Raw genomic sequence first — 20,145 nt, 5'->3', positions numbered from 1 at the left:
CAGATAATGTCATCAAGGGGACGCCCAAATGAACAAAAGTAACCTCCAGTGTGAAAAGGACAAAAGCATCGAGCGTGTCAACCAAAGGTGCCTTTCACGACCAAACAATCAAGATAATTGTTCCAGCAGTCCACATTTATCAATTCAACATTGAAAGTCTACCCAGAGCCAAATATGAGATCTTGACGAGGGAACTTCGAATGCAAATAATAACATTCTTGTCCTCCAAGAAACCCACCTACCAGAACCCAACTGATACCGGATAATGATCCATGGGTTCCACATGTTAACATGCCAATACCATGCAAAATACAATGAGATCACACACGCCTGGGCTAATCTAAATACCAAAGCTGAAGAAATCCCATTGACTCACCATTACAATCAGAGTGGGCAAGTTGGCTGGCACGAATGTTTACAGGCTGCCGATGAAGACATGGCCAACCATCACCCTACCAAACATCCACCACCCAGCCATCTACATTGGCAATTTCAACAGCCACCACTACGTGTGAGTTTACCAAGCAATAGATTGATTGGGTAAACAACTGAAGACTGGGTGCTTGTCTACAATATTAAATGGCCAGGCATCTTTTTCTCAGCCCGCTGGTGGAAAGAATATTAACCGGACCTCTGTTTCATGACCAGTGACAAGAAAGGATGGTCACTCATTTGCTCCGAGAAGATCCTCAAGAACTTTCCCCACTCACACCAATCCATGATCACACATATAGGGATTGAGGTGTCAATAGTCACCTTAGTCCCAAAAACAAGATGGAACTTGTTTAATTCATTCACAGGATGTGAGCGTTGCTGGCAAGGCTAGTATTTATTGCCCATCATTGATTGCCCTTGAAGAAGTGGCGGTGAACTGCCTTCTTGAACCACCGCAGTCCATATGGTGTAGGTGCAGCCACAGTGCTGTTAGCAAGGGAGTTCCAGGACTTTGACCCAGTGACAGTGAAGGAACAGTGAAATATTTACAAGTTAACATGACGTATGACTTGGAGGGGAACTTGTAGGTGCTGGTGTTCCCAAGCTTCTGCTACTCTTGTTCTTCTAGGCAGTATAGGTTGCGTGTCTGGAAGGTGCCGTCAAAGAAGCCTTGGCGAGTTTCTGCAATGCATCTTGTAGATGGTAAATACTGCAGCCACTGTGCGCCATGGCGGAGGGAGTGAATATTTAAGGTATTGTGGAGAACTTAATACAGAGAATACTGCCGTCCACGAACAACTACCACTGTTTTGCTCGACTGTTGAATATGAGGGCCGCCAGACGTATCCTGCATGGCTACAGAAAAGAATATGTGCCATGTAGGCTGCAGGAGAGTGAGAGATTGCTGGTAGAGCTTAATGTCACCCAAGACCCAGATACAGGAACAGTACTTATGGATTGCCTAGACGCAAGCAGATTAGCGCAATGGTGAGAAACGATTAAAAGCATGGATATTTCACGTTTCAGCAAGAAACTTTGGAATTTGCTTCACTGGCTTAGTGCCGCCCTACTGCCCCACATGAAGCGCCAAAGGTCAGTTCAGATGTCATTGCAGCCTGCCTCCTAAACAAATCAAAGGCAATGGCCACCATCAAAAACAAATGCAGAGCGAAAAAGCTGTTTAAGCTCACTCTGCAAAAAGCTGCTCCAGACACTTCCTTATCGATGGACATCACCATCAACGAGGTGGACACAGTACTTCTTCTTTTCTTTTGGGCCTCCTTATCTCGAGAGACAATGGATACGCGCCTGGAGGTGGTCAGTGGATCAGTCGCTGTGAGGCAACTATGGAGTGACCTCTCCATGGCGCATGCCTGGGCAAATTTATGGAGGTTGAGAGTTGCCCAGTCGTCAAAACCCCCCTCTCGGCCTTTCTGGTGGGGTCCAAAGGAGTGCAGGACACGTTGACAGCCACCAAATTTGGGAGTGCTGTTGGGATCATCAGCATTGGATCAAAGGATATACTTGCCCTGGAGGCGGTGCACTAGATTGGTTCCTGGGATGAGAAGATTTTCCTATGACGAGAGGCTGAGTAAGTTGGACCTAAACTCTCTGGAGTTTAGAAGAATGAGAGATGATCTCATTGAAACATACAAGATTCTGAAGGGGTTTGACAGAGTAGACACTGAAAGGCTTTTTCTCCTGGCAGGGGAATCTCGAACACAGGATGCACAGCCTCAGGATAAGGGGTTGATCATCAGGACAGAGGTGAGGAGAAATTTCATCATTCAAAGTGTTGTGAATCTTTGGAATTCTTTCCCCCAAAGGGTTTGGAGGCTCAATCATTGAACATATTCAAGGCTGGGATAGGTAGATTTTTGATCTGTCAGAGAATCAAGGGATATGGGGAGCAGATGGGAAAGTGGAATTGAGGCAGAAGATCAGCCATGATTGTATTGAATGCCAGAGCAGGTTTGAGGGGCTGTACGGTCCACTCCTACTCCTATTTCTTATGTTCTACATAGGAACATAGGAAGATAGGAACAGGAGTAGGCCATTCAGCCCCTCAAGCCTGTTCCGCCATTCAATGAGATCATGGCTGATCCGCGGCCTAACTCCATATACCTGCCTTTGGCCCATATCCCTTAATATATTTGCTTAACAAAAATCTATCTATCTCAGATTTAAAATTAACAACTGTTCCAGCTTCAACTGCTGTTTGTGGGAACGAGTTCCAAACTTCTGCCACCCTTTGCATGAAGTGCTTCCTAACATCTCTCCTGAATGGTCTGGTCCTAATTTTTAGAGTATGCCCCCTAGTTTTAGAGTCTCCAACCAGTGGAAATAGTTTATCATTATCTAGCCTGTCTTTTCATGTTAATATCTTGAAGACTTCAATCAGATCACCCCTTAACCTTCTAAATTCTAGCGCAAACAGGCCTAGTTTGTGTAATTCTAATGCATCTAACCAGAATTTCTCAAGAACCAGGGCTCAGAACGATGGACATGACTTGTAAACTCACCCACAACATCTATGACACTGAGAAAATCCCAGAGGTCTGATGCCATTCCAAAGTTGTTGTCATTCTATAGACAGGACAAGCAGCCAATGATCCCAAATGCTACCATCCCATCGCCATTCTGTCTATAGTCTACAAGGTGGTCAAACAGTTCATCGTTAACCAGGTGAAACTGTTTTAGAAGCTGCCCTCCCAGGGCAGATAGGATTTAGAGAAGTGTTACGACCAGGTGAGAAATGTGTCTAGGGATCTTTTGCTGTCTTTACCTGGTCTTATTGGAACAGGGTTTAATGTTAAACACACAGTGTTTTGAGCTCCCCCTTTGTGAATCCTTGTTCACAACTTTCCAATTATAAGGCAAAGAAATGAGCACAAACAGGCTTTCTTTGGTTTTAAAAAGAAAAATGAAATTTATTAAACCTTAAACTTAAACACTAATATGGGTCACACCTACATATATACAACATGCCCACGCTAGCATGCACACGTGATATAAACAGGCAGATAGGGACAGAAAAGAGAAGAAAAGATAAGTCGAACAGTTTGAGGCAATATCTTGTTACAGTTTCTCGAGATCACTGTAGTCCTTGATTGAAGAAATGGTCTTGCATTTTGTTGGGGCCCAGTCGTCGTCTTAAAACCTTGTTCACGTAGGAAACCTTTTTCTCTTTGAGTTCCCCATGTTTTCACAAGATTCAGTTCCGTGGAAAGAGATGAAGGCCGGCAGATAGGAGAGGAGATATTCTCAGTCCATGAGCACACTGTGTTCTGTCTGTTTCAAATCCTTTGTTGGAAGTTCAAATACTCTGCAACAGCCAGTTAGTCATGTGACAAAAACTGGCCTGACCACTTCTGTGTATTGGGAAAGCAACTGCTGGGTCCCCATTGTTTCAACATTGTCTGGTACTATGCAAATGTCCTTCCAGTCAGAGATTGCAATTTTAAGTTTTTGTTCATGTGGTGAAATAATGTGCGCCTCAGTCCTGGCAGGTGGGGGTGGGGGGGGGGGGGGGGGGGTGTTGGTGGTGGTTGCCTGACAGAAGGAAGAAGCTGCCCTGACAAGGTCCTTACGCTCGCTACCAACATTGAGGCAGAGTTGCAGAAGAAGTTGAAGATCTTACCATCGGCATACATCACTGTCTGGCATGAAGACCTGCTACTGAAGCTGTCAACAATCATTCAAAGTCACAAAACTCTTAGGTTTAGCAACATCCTAACAAAGCAACCGTAAATTCCATGTCTAACTTGGTGTCAAGACAAGCCGAGCATGGACGCTCAACAATGGTCTGTCATAGCTGTTGGTTCTTGTACTTGCCTTTTCCAGCATCTATATGCCTTGCACCAAATCCTGGAAATTCCTCTTTGCTGATGACATAGGACTGTTGACACAGGCATCAACACTAGAGGAAATAAACTGGACACTCACAAGCCACCTGGACCTACTGAAGTGTTACTTCCAGACCTGGCGTCTCTGCCACAATCCAGACAATTGTTGTACATCTGAACAATAGCACCACCGGGAAAAGACTCAACGTTTTCCTCTGAGGAAAGCGATTTCCCCATGACCCTCACCCAAAATACCTGGGCCTTGCCCTGGATGGGGACTCTCACCCATCAGCCTTATCTCATCAACCCCAACCAAAAAGTAAACACCAGGGTGAACCTGGTCCAGAAACGCATTGGAACATCATGGTGGAGCACAGCCAAAATACTCTGCACCACCAAAGTGGCCCTAGTCTACTCTGCTGCAAAATACTCCTCACGGTCCTGCAGCCATTACTCAAAGATCATAGATGTGCAGCTAAACGCCACCATGATGACTGTGTCGGGGACGCTTAAGTGCACTCAACTGGTGCTGTCCCATATTGCCCCACCAGACACTTGTTGCATTGCCATTGAGGTGGAAAAATCATGAGCAACATGAATCTTCTCATTCATAAAGACGAAAAATCCACCATAAAAGCGCTTAAAATCGCACCAGCCATTCTGGGAAACAGCAGCTAATATTAATGCAGCTGGTATCACTCCAAATTATCCAAATGGATGGAAACATGGGATGCTTGCAGCACAAAGAACCAACACCTCATCATTGACCCAACAGCAGAACTGGCTTCAACCTCCCTCGAACACAGTGGACAGCTCTCAACTGAATCTGTACAGGGCGTGGATGATGCAGTCACCTGCTTCCCAAGTGGAAGATGAGGGACCACCCAAAGTGTGATTGTGGCCATCAGTCCCAAATCATGGAACACATCACAGCTACCTGCCCGTTAAGATCAGTTGCAGGAGGCACCTCATTTCTTCACTCAGCATCTTGGGAAGCCATCGACTGGAACTGTGTAACTCTGTTAAATAAATATAGAAGTGTATAAAGATTGGCTCCGCTTCTATTCTTCACCAACTGATGATCTGGAATAGAATAAGGGTGATCCATCTTTCAGATGAGATGTTAAACCATGGCCCCTTCTGCCCTCTCAGGTGGATGTAAAAGATTCCATTGCACTATTTTAAAGAACAGGGAGGTTATCCTCAGGGTCCTGGCCAATATTCAGTCCTCAACCGAAATCACTGAAAACAGTTTATTTGGTCATTATGACATTGCTGTTTGTGGGACCATGCTGTGAGCAGATTGGCTGCCGTGTTTCATTATATTGCAATAGTGACTGGACGAGAAAAGTACTTCATTGTCTGTCAAGCACTTTGGGATGTCCTGTGGTTGTGACAGATGCTACATAAATGCAAGTTCTACCTTTATTTCTTTGGTGGAGTGGTGGAGCTCAGCGTTAACGGCATACAAATGAGAATTGACCCTGGGCTGTGGATAATTTTTCTAAAGGGCAGCATATAAACAAGGAAAAGGCTAAGGTGGGGCCAATAAGCCTCATGAGTAATGGCATACATTTATATTTCTGGAAAGTCATATCAATTACTGCCTCTATTACTTGAGAATTACATACAACGTATAGCACAGAAACAGGCCATTCCCCCCAATAGGTCTATGCTGGTGTTCATACTCCACATGAGCAATCCTCCACCCCTCTTTACCTAACCCTATCAGTTTAACCTTCTATTCCTTTCTCCCTCATGTGTTTCTTTAGCTTCCCTTTAAATGTATCTATATGAGCATATTTCAATGGACAGTGAACTAATCATCTCAGAAACAGTGTTACTCTTTCAGTTAGGTCATACAACCCATTTACTCCCTCTCTAATGAGCGTCTCTATCCTTTCCACGCCTCCTTAATTTTTTTTTTTCATTTTTCAACCTTACTGAAATACCAGATGTTTTTTTTTCAGTTCTGATGAGGAGTTGCATAGCCAAAATATCACAACCTGACTTTTAGATCTGACTGGCCTGCTGCATATTTCAAACATTTTCTGTCTTGATTTCAGACTTCCAGCATTTAAATTTTTTCCTGTTTGTTAACTTTTTCTAACCTCCCAAGACTCCTACCTGGGCGGAACTCACACCTGGAAAAGTCTCCGGGCCAATGAACCTCACGAGGCAAGATTCCCAGAGATGCTGAATCATCTCAAAAATGTCCACTTCCTTTAGTGCTTTGATATATAGAGTAAATGCTGCTGATTTAGATACATGGCCTGTCATGTCGGATTTCCACTACAGCAAAATTATTTGAATAATTGGGTAATAGGTGACAGATTTTACTTCTTATATTTATATTTATATTTTATATTTAGAGATACAGCACTGAAACAGGCCCTTCGGCCCACCTAGTCTGTGCCGACCAACAACCACCCATTTATACTAACCCTACAGTAATCCCATATTCCCTATCACCTCCCTACACTAGGGGCAATTTACAACAGCCAATTTACCTATCACCTGCAAGTCTTTTGGATGTGGGAGGAAACCGGAGCACCCGGCGAAAACCCACGCAGACACAGGGAGAACTTGCACTACATATGTGCCATTTTTTGCTGTTTCAGAGAAACACCTTGTGAAAGAGAGCCATTCAGTGTGCGATTTCTCTCTGAGAAAGTGGGTATTTGGCTCTACAAAATCATACAGGTACTTACTGTTCATATGTGCTGTTAATTCTCTTTCCATTTGCCATTAGTTTCAGCAGTGCAACTGAAAGCAATGTTTTATTGACATTTACATATGGACTCCATCCTATTGTTAAATTTTTAATCGGTATACAGCAATATAAATAATGTGCCAATAAGTCAACAAATACAGACAGATTCAGAAATCTGATGACAGATTTCACATTTTAGGACTTCTGACCATGGAGCAGTAGGTGTGGTGTGGTGGTCTTGGGGTGTGGGGGGAACACATCAGGGGAAGAGGGGAGACCTTGGTATAATATGTTAAAAAATACTATTGATCTAAACATAGTCCATTGGAGGTTAAGTTCACAGAATATCAGCATCATTGATACAGGTTAAGTTTCAAACAAGGTGTTGGTATCAGTGTGGAAAGACGATTCAACATTCTAGTGATCATTCATGCCTATTGCTGCTACAACTCTATTCCTTGAACTAAACAAGGGCCATTGCTAAAGTCGGCTGTTGCATGCACTGTTGGCTGGGGAGGGAGCAGTGAATTGGACTGTAAAGCTGTAATGGGTCAGGATGACTGAAGAGATAAAAGAGCAGACTGCAGGGAGAGAAGATTCTGCCCTGGGCTGAAGGCCAAAATAAAGGTGTTCAGTTTATTTTATAGTCAGTTGTTGTACTGAAAGATACTAGTTCATTGTTTTATTAATGTACATAAACCAAAGTGAAGTTGAGTGGAATAAGAGATTCTTTATTACAACTGACACTCTTAGGTTTACAGGTTGTAAAATAAAGCAGTTTAAGAATTAATATCAGTCGGTGTCAAACCAAAAGATTTCTTAAACTGCCTTTTCAAAGATTGACAATGTACATGTGTGAAAACACAACTATCTGGTTCAGGTTGCAGAGGGTATAATTGTTACATCATAGGTTACACTATTGTGAAAGTAGATCTTGGGCAGTCTGAGTAAACTCCGATAAAGTAAAATGTTTAGGCATTTCATGCGAGTGGCTGATGCCATTGAACCTGAGAAAGTACCTATATATAACAGTACAGTAGCCTAGTGATTATAACTGACTAGCAACCCAGAAGTTATAGTTCTAACCCCACTACAGCAAGTTGAATTCAATACATTTGGTAATTTGTGAGCTAGCAACATTAAAATCTGCTGAATTCTTATAAAAGAAATACCAACAGGTGTTACAGGAATGGGAACCTGCTACCTACCCCTGGTCTGGCCTATGTATGACTCCAGTCCCATACAATGTAGTTGCCCTTTAGACAGCTAGGGATGGCCAATAAATACCGGTGTAGCTTTCACTCTTGCTCCATTTGATATTATTGCTGCAATGCAAACATAGTCATTGCAAAAACTGCTGGTTGAGTGCCTAGGATTTGGAAAGTGGAGTTGTCTGTCTGCCAAAAGTATGCAGAGCAGACAGATTAATTGGCAGGATGTGACCAGTGGTGTCCCGCAAGGATCTGTGTTGGGCCTTAACTATTCACCAGACAAGAACACAAGAAATAGGAGCGGGAGTGGACCATATGGCTCATCGAGCCTGCTCTGCCATTCAATATGATCATGGCTGATCTTCGACTCCACTTTCCTATCCACTCCCCATATCCCTTGATTCCCTGAGAGACCAAAAATCTTTCTATCCCAGCCTGAAATGTATTCAGGGATGGAGCATCCACAACACTCTGGGGTAGAGAATTCCAAAGATTCATAACCCTCTGAGTGAAGTAATTTCTCATCATATCAGTCCCAAATGATCGGCCCCTTATCCTGAGACTGTGCCCACCATTTTTATTCATGACTTAGATGATGGGCTAGAAAGCCACATATTCAGATTTGCTAAAAACACAAAGTTAGGGGCATTGTAAGCAGTGGAGATGGAAGCATAAAATTACAAACAAATATTGATACATTAGTGGGTAAAAACGGCATAGAGGTAGATGATCAGTCATGATCTGTTCAAACAGTGGACCTGGGTTCGATTCCGGGTACTGCCTGTGTGGAGTTTGCAAGTTCTCCCTGTGTCTGCGTGGGTTTTCTCCGGGTGCTCCGGTTTCCTCCCACAAGCCAAAAGACTTGCAGGTTGATAGGTAAATTGGCCATTATAAATTGTCACTAGTATAGGTAGGTGGTAGGGAAATATAGGGACAGGTCGGGATGTTTGGTAGGAATATGGGATTAGTGTAGATTTAGTATAAATGGGTGGTTGATGTTCGGCACAGACTCGGTGGGCCGAAGGGCCTGTTTCAGTGCTGTATCTCTAATCTAAATCTAAAATCTAATCAGACTCGATGGGCCAAATAGCCTATTCCTGCTCCTATTGCCTATGATCCTATGAATGGGCAAAACTGTGGGCAAATGGATTTCAATGTAGACAAATGTGAGGTCATCCACTTTGGACCCAAAAAGGATATAACAGGATACTTTCTAAATGGTGAAAAGCTGGAAACAGTGGCGGTCCAAAGAGACTAGGGGGTTCAGGTACGTAGATCATTAAAATGTCATGAACAGGTATCGAAAATAATCAAAGACTAAGGGAATGCTGGCCTTTATATCCAGAGGATTAGAATATAAAGGGATAGAAGCCATGTTTCAGCTATCATTATCATCATGATCATCATTAGCAACCCCTCATCGAGGAGGATTCTTACTTGTAGATGGCTGGGTTGATGTGAAGTGTCAGTGTTGGCTGTGGGTTTACAGATGGCTGATGAGCCCCATCTTAGCCTTGCAGGCTCTCCCACAGTGAGGACATCAGTTGTCAACCAGTAGAGGTGGTGGCGGTTTGTTGGCTCGAGCAGCTGCCCGCTCATTCCCATTCTCATTCTCTCTCAGTGGCTTCTCTTGTTGATTGGAACATCTTGACATTTTTTATGATGGATTGCCATTTTGCTGATGATTGGACAACTGCTTCCCATGTGCTGATGTTAAGCGAGCAGACCTTCATGGAGGCTTTGAGATTTGAAGCGTTTCTTTTGTCTCCCGTGTCAGTGGATTCCCTGGTGTAGCCCTGAGTAGAGTGCTTGTTTGGGCAGTCTTGAGGCAGGCATTCTGACAACATGTCCTGTCCATCTCAGCTGATGTGAGATTGTTATGGCCTCTACGCTTGGCATATCTGTGTCTTGGAAGACGCTCATGTTTGTTCTTTTGTCCTCCCACCCCTGATTTGCAAGATCCTTCCAAGACAGCATTGATGATATCGTTCTAGGGTCTTGTCATGGAGTCCAAATTTCAGCACCATACTGAGGTGTGGGGAGAACCACTGCCCGATACACTGAGTTTAGCGTCAGATCTGATATCATGATTCTCAAACTTGAGTTCACAAACATCATCCACTTCCTACATGACAATTTGCAAATAACAGTATTATGCAATGGCACTAGTTCAATGTCAAGATAGGCATCAAATAGGGATGTGTCATTGCACCAACACTATTCTCAATCTTTCTTGCAGCAATGCTGTAGCTTACTACTGACAGTCTCCCTCCAGGTGTGGCAATAACTTATTGCACTGATGCTAAACTCTCCAACCTCAACCGGCTGAAGGCCAAAGCCAAGACTACAACCACTTCTGTAATAGAACTACAATATACGGATGAAGCACAGGTGAGTGCTCACTCTCAAAAAGAACTATAACAGATAGTTGATGTATTCGATGACACCTACAAGAGCATGGCACTTCCACTGAATACCAACCCACACCAAATATATCAAATCCAGCGCCTTCAATTGAGATTCATGGTGAAGTGTTGGAAGATGTCCCTCACTTCCCACATCTTGGAAGCTATCTATCCCGGAAATCTGACGTTGATGAAGTGGTACACCACTGAATCCAATGTGCTGGCTCAGCAACTCACCAAAGCTCCTTCGACAGCACCTTCCAAACCCACGACCTCCGCCACCTAGAAGGACAAGGGCAGCAGATGCATGGGAACACCACCACCTGCAAGTTCCTCTCCAAGCCACACACTATCCTGACTTGGAACTATATCACTGTTCCTTCACTGTCACTGGATCAAAATCCGGGAACTCCCTTCCTAACAACACTGTTGGTGTACCTACACGCCAAGGATTGCAGCGGTTCAAGAAGGCAGCTCACTACCACCTTCTCAATGTCAATTAGGGGTCAGCAATAAATGCTGGCCTAGCCAGTGATGCCCACATCCCATGAACAAATAAATAAATGCAGCTATGCAAGGCCTTGGTCAGACCATATCTGGAGTACTGTGAGCATTTTTGGACATGACACCTTAAGAAGGATTTATTGGTCGTGAAGGGATTGCAGTGTAGATTTACGAGAATGATACCTTTACTCACAGGGTTAAATTGCAAGGGGAGATTATACAAACTAGAGTTGTGTTCCTTGGTATTTAGATGGTTAAAGGTTGATTTGATTAAAATTTTCAAGATATTAAGGGGAACAGATAGGGTAGATTTTCACTGGGGTTCTGGCACTGTAGGACAAGGGGGTGGCATAGTCTAAACATTAGAGCCGGACCTTTCAGGAGTGAAGTCTACATGAAAAGAGTGGTAGAAGTTTGGAACTCTCTCCCACAATCAGCAATTGATGCTGGACCAATTGTTAATTTTAAAACTGAGTTTGATAGATTTTTGTTAACCAAAGGTATTAAAAGGATATGGGGAGTTAGGTTGCTGTCAGACATGACCTCACTGAATGGCAAAACATGCTAGAAGAGCTGAATTATCTAACTCCTGTTCCTGTGACGTCAATCAGTGTGCAATGCTGATTTGAAACCAGTGGAGCCATTTTGGAGCTCAAAGATCCAGCTAATGCTACTCTTAACCTTGCACAGCTGAACACACATTAAGTAGCAAGAAGTACTCCCCACCAGTGCTATTTAAAGCGATTATCACTACTTACAGGTTAGTTGCTGCTTGATTTCTTCTGGCTGTTGCTACAATTCTAAAATTGCTGCTTTTATAATGGTTTCAAGTTGCAAAAGTCTACAGGGAGTAGTGTTGCAGGTGCTGAAGGACTTTTTGCTGACTTCAGGGTGGCTGCACATACCCAGTTTCTCCCAGACATGGGTGCACTAGTAGGCATTCCCCTTGGAACACAGCATGATTTAGTGAATGAGTAGAGGACATCTAGAGCAGGACAAGCTGATCAAAAAGGGAGGAGGGGAAGGGGGAGAAGGGCTTTCAGCAGCAAGCCATATCTACCCAGTGTGTTTAGGGACCCATTCTCCTACCTGAACCTCAGCATGTTATAGTGCGGGAGATGTCTGTGCTTCAGTAGGACATCCTCATGGAAATTTGCCACCTGCTGTAGCAATAACTGCAACCTCAGAGCAAGGCAAGGGCCACGTTGTTAGTGATTGTGAAGGTGACCATGCAGATGAACTTTTATGCATCTAGCTCCTTCCAGGTTGGAGCTGGAGATACTTGCAACATTGCATCAGGGAGGTCACTGAGGTGCTTTATCAATTAGAACTAATTACATTTCATCCACTGTTGCCAGAATGAAGCAGGCAGAGGGAGCACAAAGCTTTGTTAGGATTGCAGACTTCCCCATGGTGCAGGGTGGCATTGACTGCACACACATCACTTTGCAAGCACCGCATGCCAACTCTGCCCGATACTGGAATTGAAGGGGATTTCACCCCTTTCAATGTCCATCTGATGTGTGACCCTATGCAGCAAATCATGCAGGTCAATGCCCAGTATCATGGCAGTAGTCGTAATACATACGAATTAGGAGCAGGAGTAGGCCATTCAGCTCCTCGAGCCTGCTCCGCCATTCTATAAGATCATGGCTGATCTGATTGTAACCTTGACTCCACATTCCTGCCTACCCCCAGTAACCTTTCGCCCTCTTGCTTATCAAGAATCTATCTACCTCTGCCTTGTAAAATATTTAAATTTAAATATTTGAAGACTCTGCTTCCACCTTCATTCTGCGCCAGTGCGCTGTGCCAGCTTCATCTGAGCAACTACGGCAAGCCAAAGGGCGGCTACTGGGTGACAAGGGCTAGCCACTGACTGCATTATTCCTGACTCCGGTGTGAAACCCGCGCAAATGTGCGTTGCATGCAGACAATGAAAGCCATGCTGCCACATGAAATGTGATACAGCAGACCATTGGTGTGCTGAAACAATGCTTCTGTTGCCTGGACTACTCTGGAGGAGACCTCAATGGAGTGGGAGTCAAGATTTGCGGTGGACTGCTGCATGGTGCACAAACTCACCATCATGAAGGGATAGCCCAGCCACCAAGCAAGCAGCTGAGAAGCATGAGGTGAAGGAGGAGGAGTAGGAGCATGAGGAGAAAGAAGAGGAAGTGGAGTAATAGGAAAGCAGGAGACAATCTACACAGCCCCTTCTGCACGAGTGGTCCGTGAAGAACTCAACCAAGTGTGATACTGGTAACCATGACCCCAATTCCCTATTCACCAGCAGTCCCACACTTTACCTTCCTTCTGTCACTGACCATCAAAATGTCTGCTTGGCCACAATGCAAAAATCAAAGCCATCACAAAATAGACATTGCATGCCAAATTTATAAATGAAATTGTGTCATATTGAATACAAAAGACAACTAATCACCCTTGTGCATTCCCTTAGTGTCTGTCTTCCATGTGCCTGTGCCTGTTCTTGTGCTTCTATGCAGTGCTACCCCAGTGGTTACAGCATGACTGGTGGAAGACTGCTGTCTTTCAGTGCAAGAGACTGCAGATAGTCTTGAGGGAAGACCTCCAGCAGCTCTGGTTCTAGAAAGCCTGTCTTCAGACTGCCCTATCTCGACATGGGCAGCAGCAAGCTGGGCTGGCTGGCTGACAGGCAACAGCAACGACAGTTGGGAAGCAGTGGTGGGAGGATTAAATAAAAGCAAAATAAAAACAGAAAGTGCTGGAAATACTTAGAAAGTCTGGAAGCAGCTATATTACATTTGGGAGGATTAATGCTGTCTTCCTGAGAGTGCAGCAGATTTGTGCTCCATGGAGTCACTGCCATTCTCCCGCAGCAGAACCTCAGCAATCTTAGTAATCTGTCAGATGACAGATTGCTGGACTACTGTGGCTCCCTGCAAGTCCCTTTGCAGAATGTAGTCCACAGGGATAAGGCAGCAGTCCAACGTTGCAAAGCTGACTTTGCTTGACAGCAGTCTGTGCTTCCACTGCTGCACTCAAATGTTGGGCGGCTGCTACTGGAAGCTGTGACATCGGCCAATAGATGCATCATGGTTGGGTCCACAATGCAAACAGAGCTGGCTGCCACTTCCATGCTGGAAAGACTGGGTTTCAAGATCTGCGCAAAGCCCTGTGCCAAGTTGGTGTTGGACACCTTCATGCTCCTTGACAGTGACTGCACATTTTCTGACAGGCTTCGCAATGCACCAAGAATTTCGTTGTGCATACCCATCAGCATTCTTTTATAGGCCGCCCTATCAAAGCCCTTATCTGAGTCCTCTGCAGTGGAACCCGTGTGTGACCTCACATCCCAACGAGCTGGCACCTGCCTTATCCTCAGCCCCTTCCTCGGCTTCAGCCCACTCGTGCCTGATGTCTCACAGCATGAAGATCCCACCTCTAATTTATCCTCTAAAATACGCGCAGTGTTAGTATCTGAGCCCAGTGGCTCAGAGTGTGAAATCAATTGATGATATTTCATCATCAGGCGAGGGAAATAAGAGGTGCATGCTTATACCATCTGCTGCTTGTAAATCAGAAGAGAGCATGGGATGAGGGAAGAGGTGGGAGGTGACAAAGAGGATTAGGTATGACGATAACGTCAGCTTCAATAGTTTCAGCCCTGCCATTGGTACAGCCTCTGCAATGGCTGTCCCAGTAATGGCCAACACTGTCTCCTCCATGTGGTCAACACATGTAGGCATGCCTGCTCCTTCCGGTTAGCTCCTGCTCCCTCCGGTTGTGCGCTACCTTGTTCTGCAAGAGAGAAGGAAGTGTGTCCGTGAGTGTCATTTAATCTATTTGGTTGAAGCAGCTGTCATGATTGAATCGCTGGCAGAGTGCACAAGCTGTGAGATGTAGGTGTGAGAGGCCTACAGCAGTGGTTATTATGTGCTGATCAGTTGAAGCATTTGTTAGGCATGAGTCTTGATTAATAGAGATTGTTGAGTGATTATGGGGGGTGGTTGAGCAGTGTCTGAGGCTAGTCATGCAGTTGCTAGGATATGGCATTTGAAATACATTCACAGACCTTGATCGCTCCTTTGAGGCCATTGTTCTTGTGGCATTGTAGCCAGGTCCTCAGGATTTGGCTCCTGGAATTGACTTCTATGATGATCTGCTCCCACTGCCTTTTGAGTGTGTGACTGGAGGGCCTGCTGGCCCCTGAAGATGCAGGACATTTCTCCTACTTTCCAGTTCCTCCACCAACTCCTCCAGTGGGGCGTCGGAGAACCCTGGAGCGTGCTGTCTACCATTTTGTGCCATTCTTCACTGTTTCCCAAGTCAGATTCACTTCCTGCACGACTGCCAGCACCTGCTGCAGTCACAATGCTCTTAAAGCAGGTAAGCTTTATCTGGTGGTCGCAAGTTCGGATTTTAGGCTGATGCGTGGAGCCCATGAACAGCACAGTTAACACTGGCTGCATGCAACAATCAGTCAAATTAGTAGGTGGTGACAAGTTGGAATGCTGCATTGAACGGGTGTGGGTTAATCCTGCATCATAATTGATGCGCCCTTTTTCGGGGGCTATTCAATTTAGCCCCCCTTTTTCCGTTTTTTTTTTTGCTTCTTGAAATACGATTTTCAGGCTTCCGAAGCCAGATACGCTCCATCCGCACAGCTGCCAAGTTACTCCTTCCAACCTTTCCATTTGATTCAAGCCGTGTACATTGCTATCTTGTACAATGCGAGAATAACTCTCCCATGAATAATGTTCAGTCACTTAACAAAAAAATTGGAACCATATCAACTGCCTTCTGCATTGAGGAGTTAAATTAGTTATACTGACTGACCTGCTCCAATTTTTTTCCTATGTGCCAAGTGCCGCCGGTTTTGTGATTTCGCTCCCCGATTTTACTTAATTAATTCATTCGGTTATACGCTACTATCGCCTCTGATTTGAATTCCTTGTGTGTTACCATTTTGCTTTTGCTGCACAGTTGCGTTTGATAAATTCAACAATTAAATGGCAGAAAACAGCAAGTAAAACATGCGAAAAGAATCGGGTTTTAGCACCATTATTCCCATCATTGCCCTGTTCGGTGGGTGAGAGTGTTTGGGCTCGGTTCATTTTATTGTATCACCCGTCTGGACAGCATTCTTGAAACTTTGGGTGACTTTTCAAATCTTTGATTTTTTTTTTCGTCTCGATGTTCTCGAGCAAAACTTCCAAACCCGCCACCTGTTCAGTGCCGCATCGTGTAGGTACGGGGTGCACGGGCGTTGGGCACCGCTGAATGAACTTACCTGGGCATTACAGGCACAGACGCTCCTAGGCACCACTGGCAGAACCTACCTGGGCAACGTGTGCACTGACACACCTGGGCACCACCTGCACTGTGTGCTCAGACACACCTGGGCACCACCTGCACTGTGTACTGAGTCACATCTGGGCACCACCTGCACTTTGTGCTCAGTCACATCTGGGCACCACCTGCACTGCGTGCACTGACACACCCCAGGGCACCACCTGTATGACCGCACCTGGGCACTGCGTACAAAGGCACACACCTGCCTTAACCTGGGGTTGCAGGTGGGGAGTGTGGTACACATTGACATCCCCTCTCCTCAGTCCCACCTCTCTTTGCAGTTGGTCCCAGGGCAGGGTTGCAGGTGAAGTTGCTGCTGTTGACCAGTTTCACCGGTTGCCCTCATGCCCCATCCAATCAACCTTCCCCCTCCCTCTCCCCAGATCCTTCCAAAGTTGGCCTCCGGACCAGCTAGCGGAGCAAAATTGCTGCCAGCAACTTTTTTTTTTCACCTTCTGCCCCACCCCACCCCACCCTCCTCAGGAACTGCCGCTTACCCTCCACTCCCCTCTTCCTGCCATCATCCTCCCTCCAAAGTTGGCCTCAGGACCACGTCGCAGGGTGAAGTTGCTGTCCATGACTTGCTGCTGGTCAACCCCCAACCCCTCTCCCCAAACCCCTCAGCACCCCAGCTGATTGGCTGCCGGCAGCGAGCGCGAGCGGGTGCGCGCGTGCCCCGGAGCCTGGCGTGTTCCCGCTCGCGAGCCGGGGTAGCAGCAACGCGCGCGCGGGCGGAGATCCCGGGCACGGGGTCTTGGTGCAGCAAACACCTGGAGAGCGGGAGAGAGGGAGTCCCACACTCCTCCCCGGGGCGCCTGCCTCAACCAAATCAATCAATCATTCTTACTTTCAGATCACCTTTTCCAATCCTCTTGCTCGGATATTAAACCCATTGTGAACACATACTGAGAGAAAACAGAACACTGACTGAGTGGAGTCACCGCAACCTCCCCGGATCCTCTCTCCTGTAGTTTTGTGGCGTTTTCAAGCAGTTGGGAAGATGAACCAAACCGCGGGCGTTTCCAATAACGTCAAATGTTCCTCCAGCAAAGGCGTGAAGGTAAGACACGAGTTTTGTTTTTAAATTGGGGTGGGGATTTTAACAAAAAGTCTTAAAACGTTTGCTGGCGTCATATTATAAATAACGACTAATGATGTGTGAAATGAGTACAAAAAAACACGCATGCATCGGGAGATTCTGGGAAATGTTTATTGTTGGTGTGTGGTTTTGTTTTAGTTATGGCATTATCTTGCTTAAGTGCTTTTTTGGCTTTCTGCAGTGCTTGCTTTTTACCATGTTGTTCCACGATTAATGGGTCTCTTCAGCAAAAAACAAACTATCTGTTTGCACGTCCTTGCCTCTCACCCATAATATACCCGAGGTGCTTTAAGCAAAGGACGTTAAAGCGTTCTGGTTACAGCTTTCCAGAAACACTATCCAAAAATTTGCTTCTTCCCCCAACCCAACCCAACCCCGCTCCTTCTGAAAACACCACATGAATTGTAGCAGTGGAAATAACTTTCAGCTTCTTTTTCAGTTTGATCGTTTGTAAATTAGTCTTTGTATTGTGTGTGTGAGAGGAAAGGGGGGCAATCCAAAAAGTTGCACCTGATGCAATTGATCAGTTTGAAACATCCCCCTTCAACACCTATGCCCGCAGTAACTTTTGCACTGTGGGAATTATTGCAGGCGGCGACGCGAGTGGAATATATATATATATATATATATATCAATGGAGTACTTTTGTTTGTGTTTTTTTTCTATGCTGATCTGAATAGCGTTAAACTAGCGCTCAATTTAAGACATATCTCTGAGCAGAAGTGTATTTCTGACTGTGCATTTCAAAAATGTTGGTGCTTTTACCGTAATGGTTTGCAGCATCAGCCGGCAGGATGCTATTGAACATTAAAACAAGAGCAACGAGTTAACAAATGAGGCAAGCTGCAAAACTCAGAGCAAACCGATCTTTTTCTACCTTGCTGTTTCAGCGCGGGGTGGGGTGCGGAGAGAGGAGTGCGAAGGAAATATTAAGTAGCGGATTTTAGTTCATTAATTTAATCGCTGGACTCCAATGTGTGGAAGAGTTAGTCTCGAGAATGCACAAGATAAAGACTGCAAAGACACAGAGTGTGGTAGATTGTGCACAAAGCGGGACTCTGGGTCTGAAACTATAAAAGGGCTGTTTATTGTGATGTAGCAGTGCATTGAAAACATTATTTGCCTGATAATATCAAGACCTTCAAATCTCTTCATTATGTTTTGGATTCACAGCTGAAGAAGCAAACATTCTTTTAATAGAGGAAGCAATGGGAAGGGCTAAAGCTCACAATGAAGGGCATCTCTAGAGTTGAAATGAATAGACGGGAAGTGTAAATCAGGAGGTAGCAGTGAAGGAATGCAAAGCTTGCTTGGGTTTTAAAAGTATGAAGATTGTAGGAGGAAGTGAGAACTGAGAGATTGTAAGGAGTTGCAACATTTTGAGGGCTCAGGAAGAAATAGCCAGGGTAGGAAATTATAATAAAAGCAAAATACTGCGGATGCTGGAAATCTGAAACAAAAACAAGAAATGCTGGATTCACTCAGCAGGTCTGGCAGCATCTGTGGAAAGAGAAGCAGAGTTAACGTTTCGGGTCAGTGACCCTTCTTCGGAACTCCGAACTCGCCAGTTCCGAAGAAGGGTCACTGACCCGAAACGTTAACTCTGCTTCTCTTTCCACAGATGCTGCCAGACCTGCTGAGTGAATCTAGGAAATTATAACCCTTCTGATTTCAACACCTAGGGAGCAAGAAGAGCCGAGGACAAGGAGACATAACCATAAAATCAGAGCCAGGCCATTCAGGACAGAAATTAGGAAACAATTCTATGTACAAAAGGTGATAGAAGTGTGGAACTCTCTCCCACAAAAAACAATAGACGCTAGCTAAATTAATAATTTTAAATCTGAGATTGATAGATTTTTGCTAGCCAGGGGTGTTGAGGGAGAGGGAGCCGATGCAGATCAGCCACAATCTCATTGAATGATAGAACGGGCTTGAGGGGCTGAATGGTCTGCTGCTGTTCCTAAGTTCCAAAGAACATTTGCATTTGTAAATTAGGAGAAACAAGGCAGGAAATTGGGAGGAACACTGGCCACCGTTGTAGCATGGATACATTTAGGGAGAGAGAGCAGGCGTATTACAAGGGAGAGAGAGATGTTGAAGGCCAGAGATGAGAAAGGATCACTTTTCAAATTACTTTGTTTTGAGTCCTTTCCAGCAGTTGGGCAGAAATATTAGAGGAGCTTTGCCAGGTATTGGAACTGTATTTAAGTCCTGGACCGATTTGAACTGTACAGAGAGTTGAGAACTGTTGAGGGGAAAAGAAGTGTTCAGCACACAAGAGGAAACCAAGCTCCTTCGAGGCAGCTTTAACAATGGAATCAGCAATGGAGTTCAATGTGAGATCAGAAGATGTAGTGATGAGGAAAAATTCAATTGATGAAGAAAGACTAAGGGTGGGGTCTTCAAAGGTAAGCCGTGGTAGCAATTGGTTAAACTTGTATGTAGTAATTCAGCCATAACATTGCAAAAGGACTAGGGGCTATGAATAGGGTTTGCTAACTGAAAGTTGGTGAATGAGGAGTGGAATCATCAGCAAAAGAGTAAATAGAGTTGGACCATGAGTAGAGGAAGTCACTGATAGGAAGAAGGAACA

At 45.0% G+C, this 20,145-nt stretch overlaps 1 protein-coding gene across 1 annotated transcript in view; it reads left to right on the top strand.

Annotated features, from left to right (window-relative positions):
- The first annotated feature begins 17,184 nt into the window (after nucleotides 1-17,184).
- dpp6a (dipeptidyl-peptidase 6a) overlaps nucleotides 17,185-20,145 on the top strand; it is a 1,544,902-nt gene continuing 1,541,941 nt past the window's right edge. Inside the window, exon 1 of the mRNA XM_068015021.1 lies at nucleotides 17,185-17,510. Within this exon, the coding sequence (XP_067871122.1) occupies nucleotides 17,451-17,510 (60 nt within the window). The 5' untranslated portion in view covers nucleotides 17,185-17,450. The remainder of the gene's footprint in view (nucleotides 17,511-20,145) is intronic.

This window comes from Heterodontus francisci, chromosome 2 (assembly GCF_036365525.1).
Source record: "Heterodontus francisci isolate sHetFra1 chromosome 2, sHetFra1.hap1, whole genome shotgun sequence".
Taxonomy (NCBI): domain Eukaryota; kingdom Metazoa; phylum Chordata; class Chondrichthyes; order Heterodontiformes; family Heterodontidae; genus Heterodontus; species Heterodontus francisci.
Note: the sequence above shows the minus strand (reverse complement) of the source record. Positions and strands in the feature narration are given on the sequence as shown.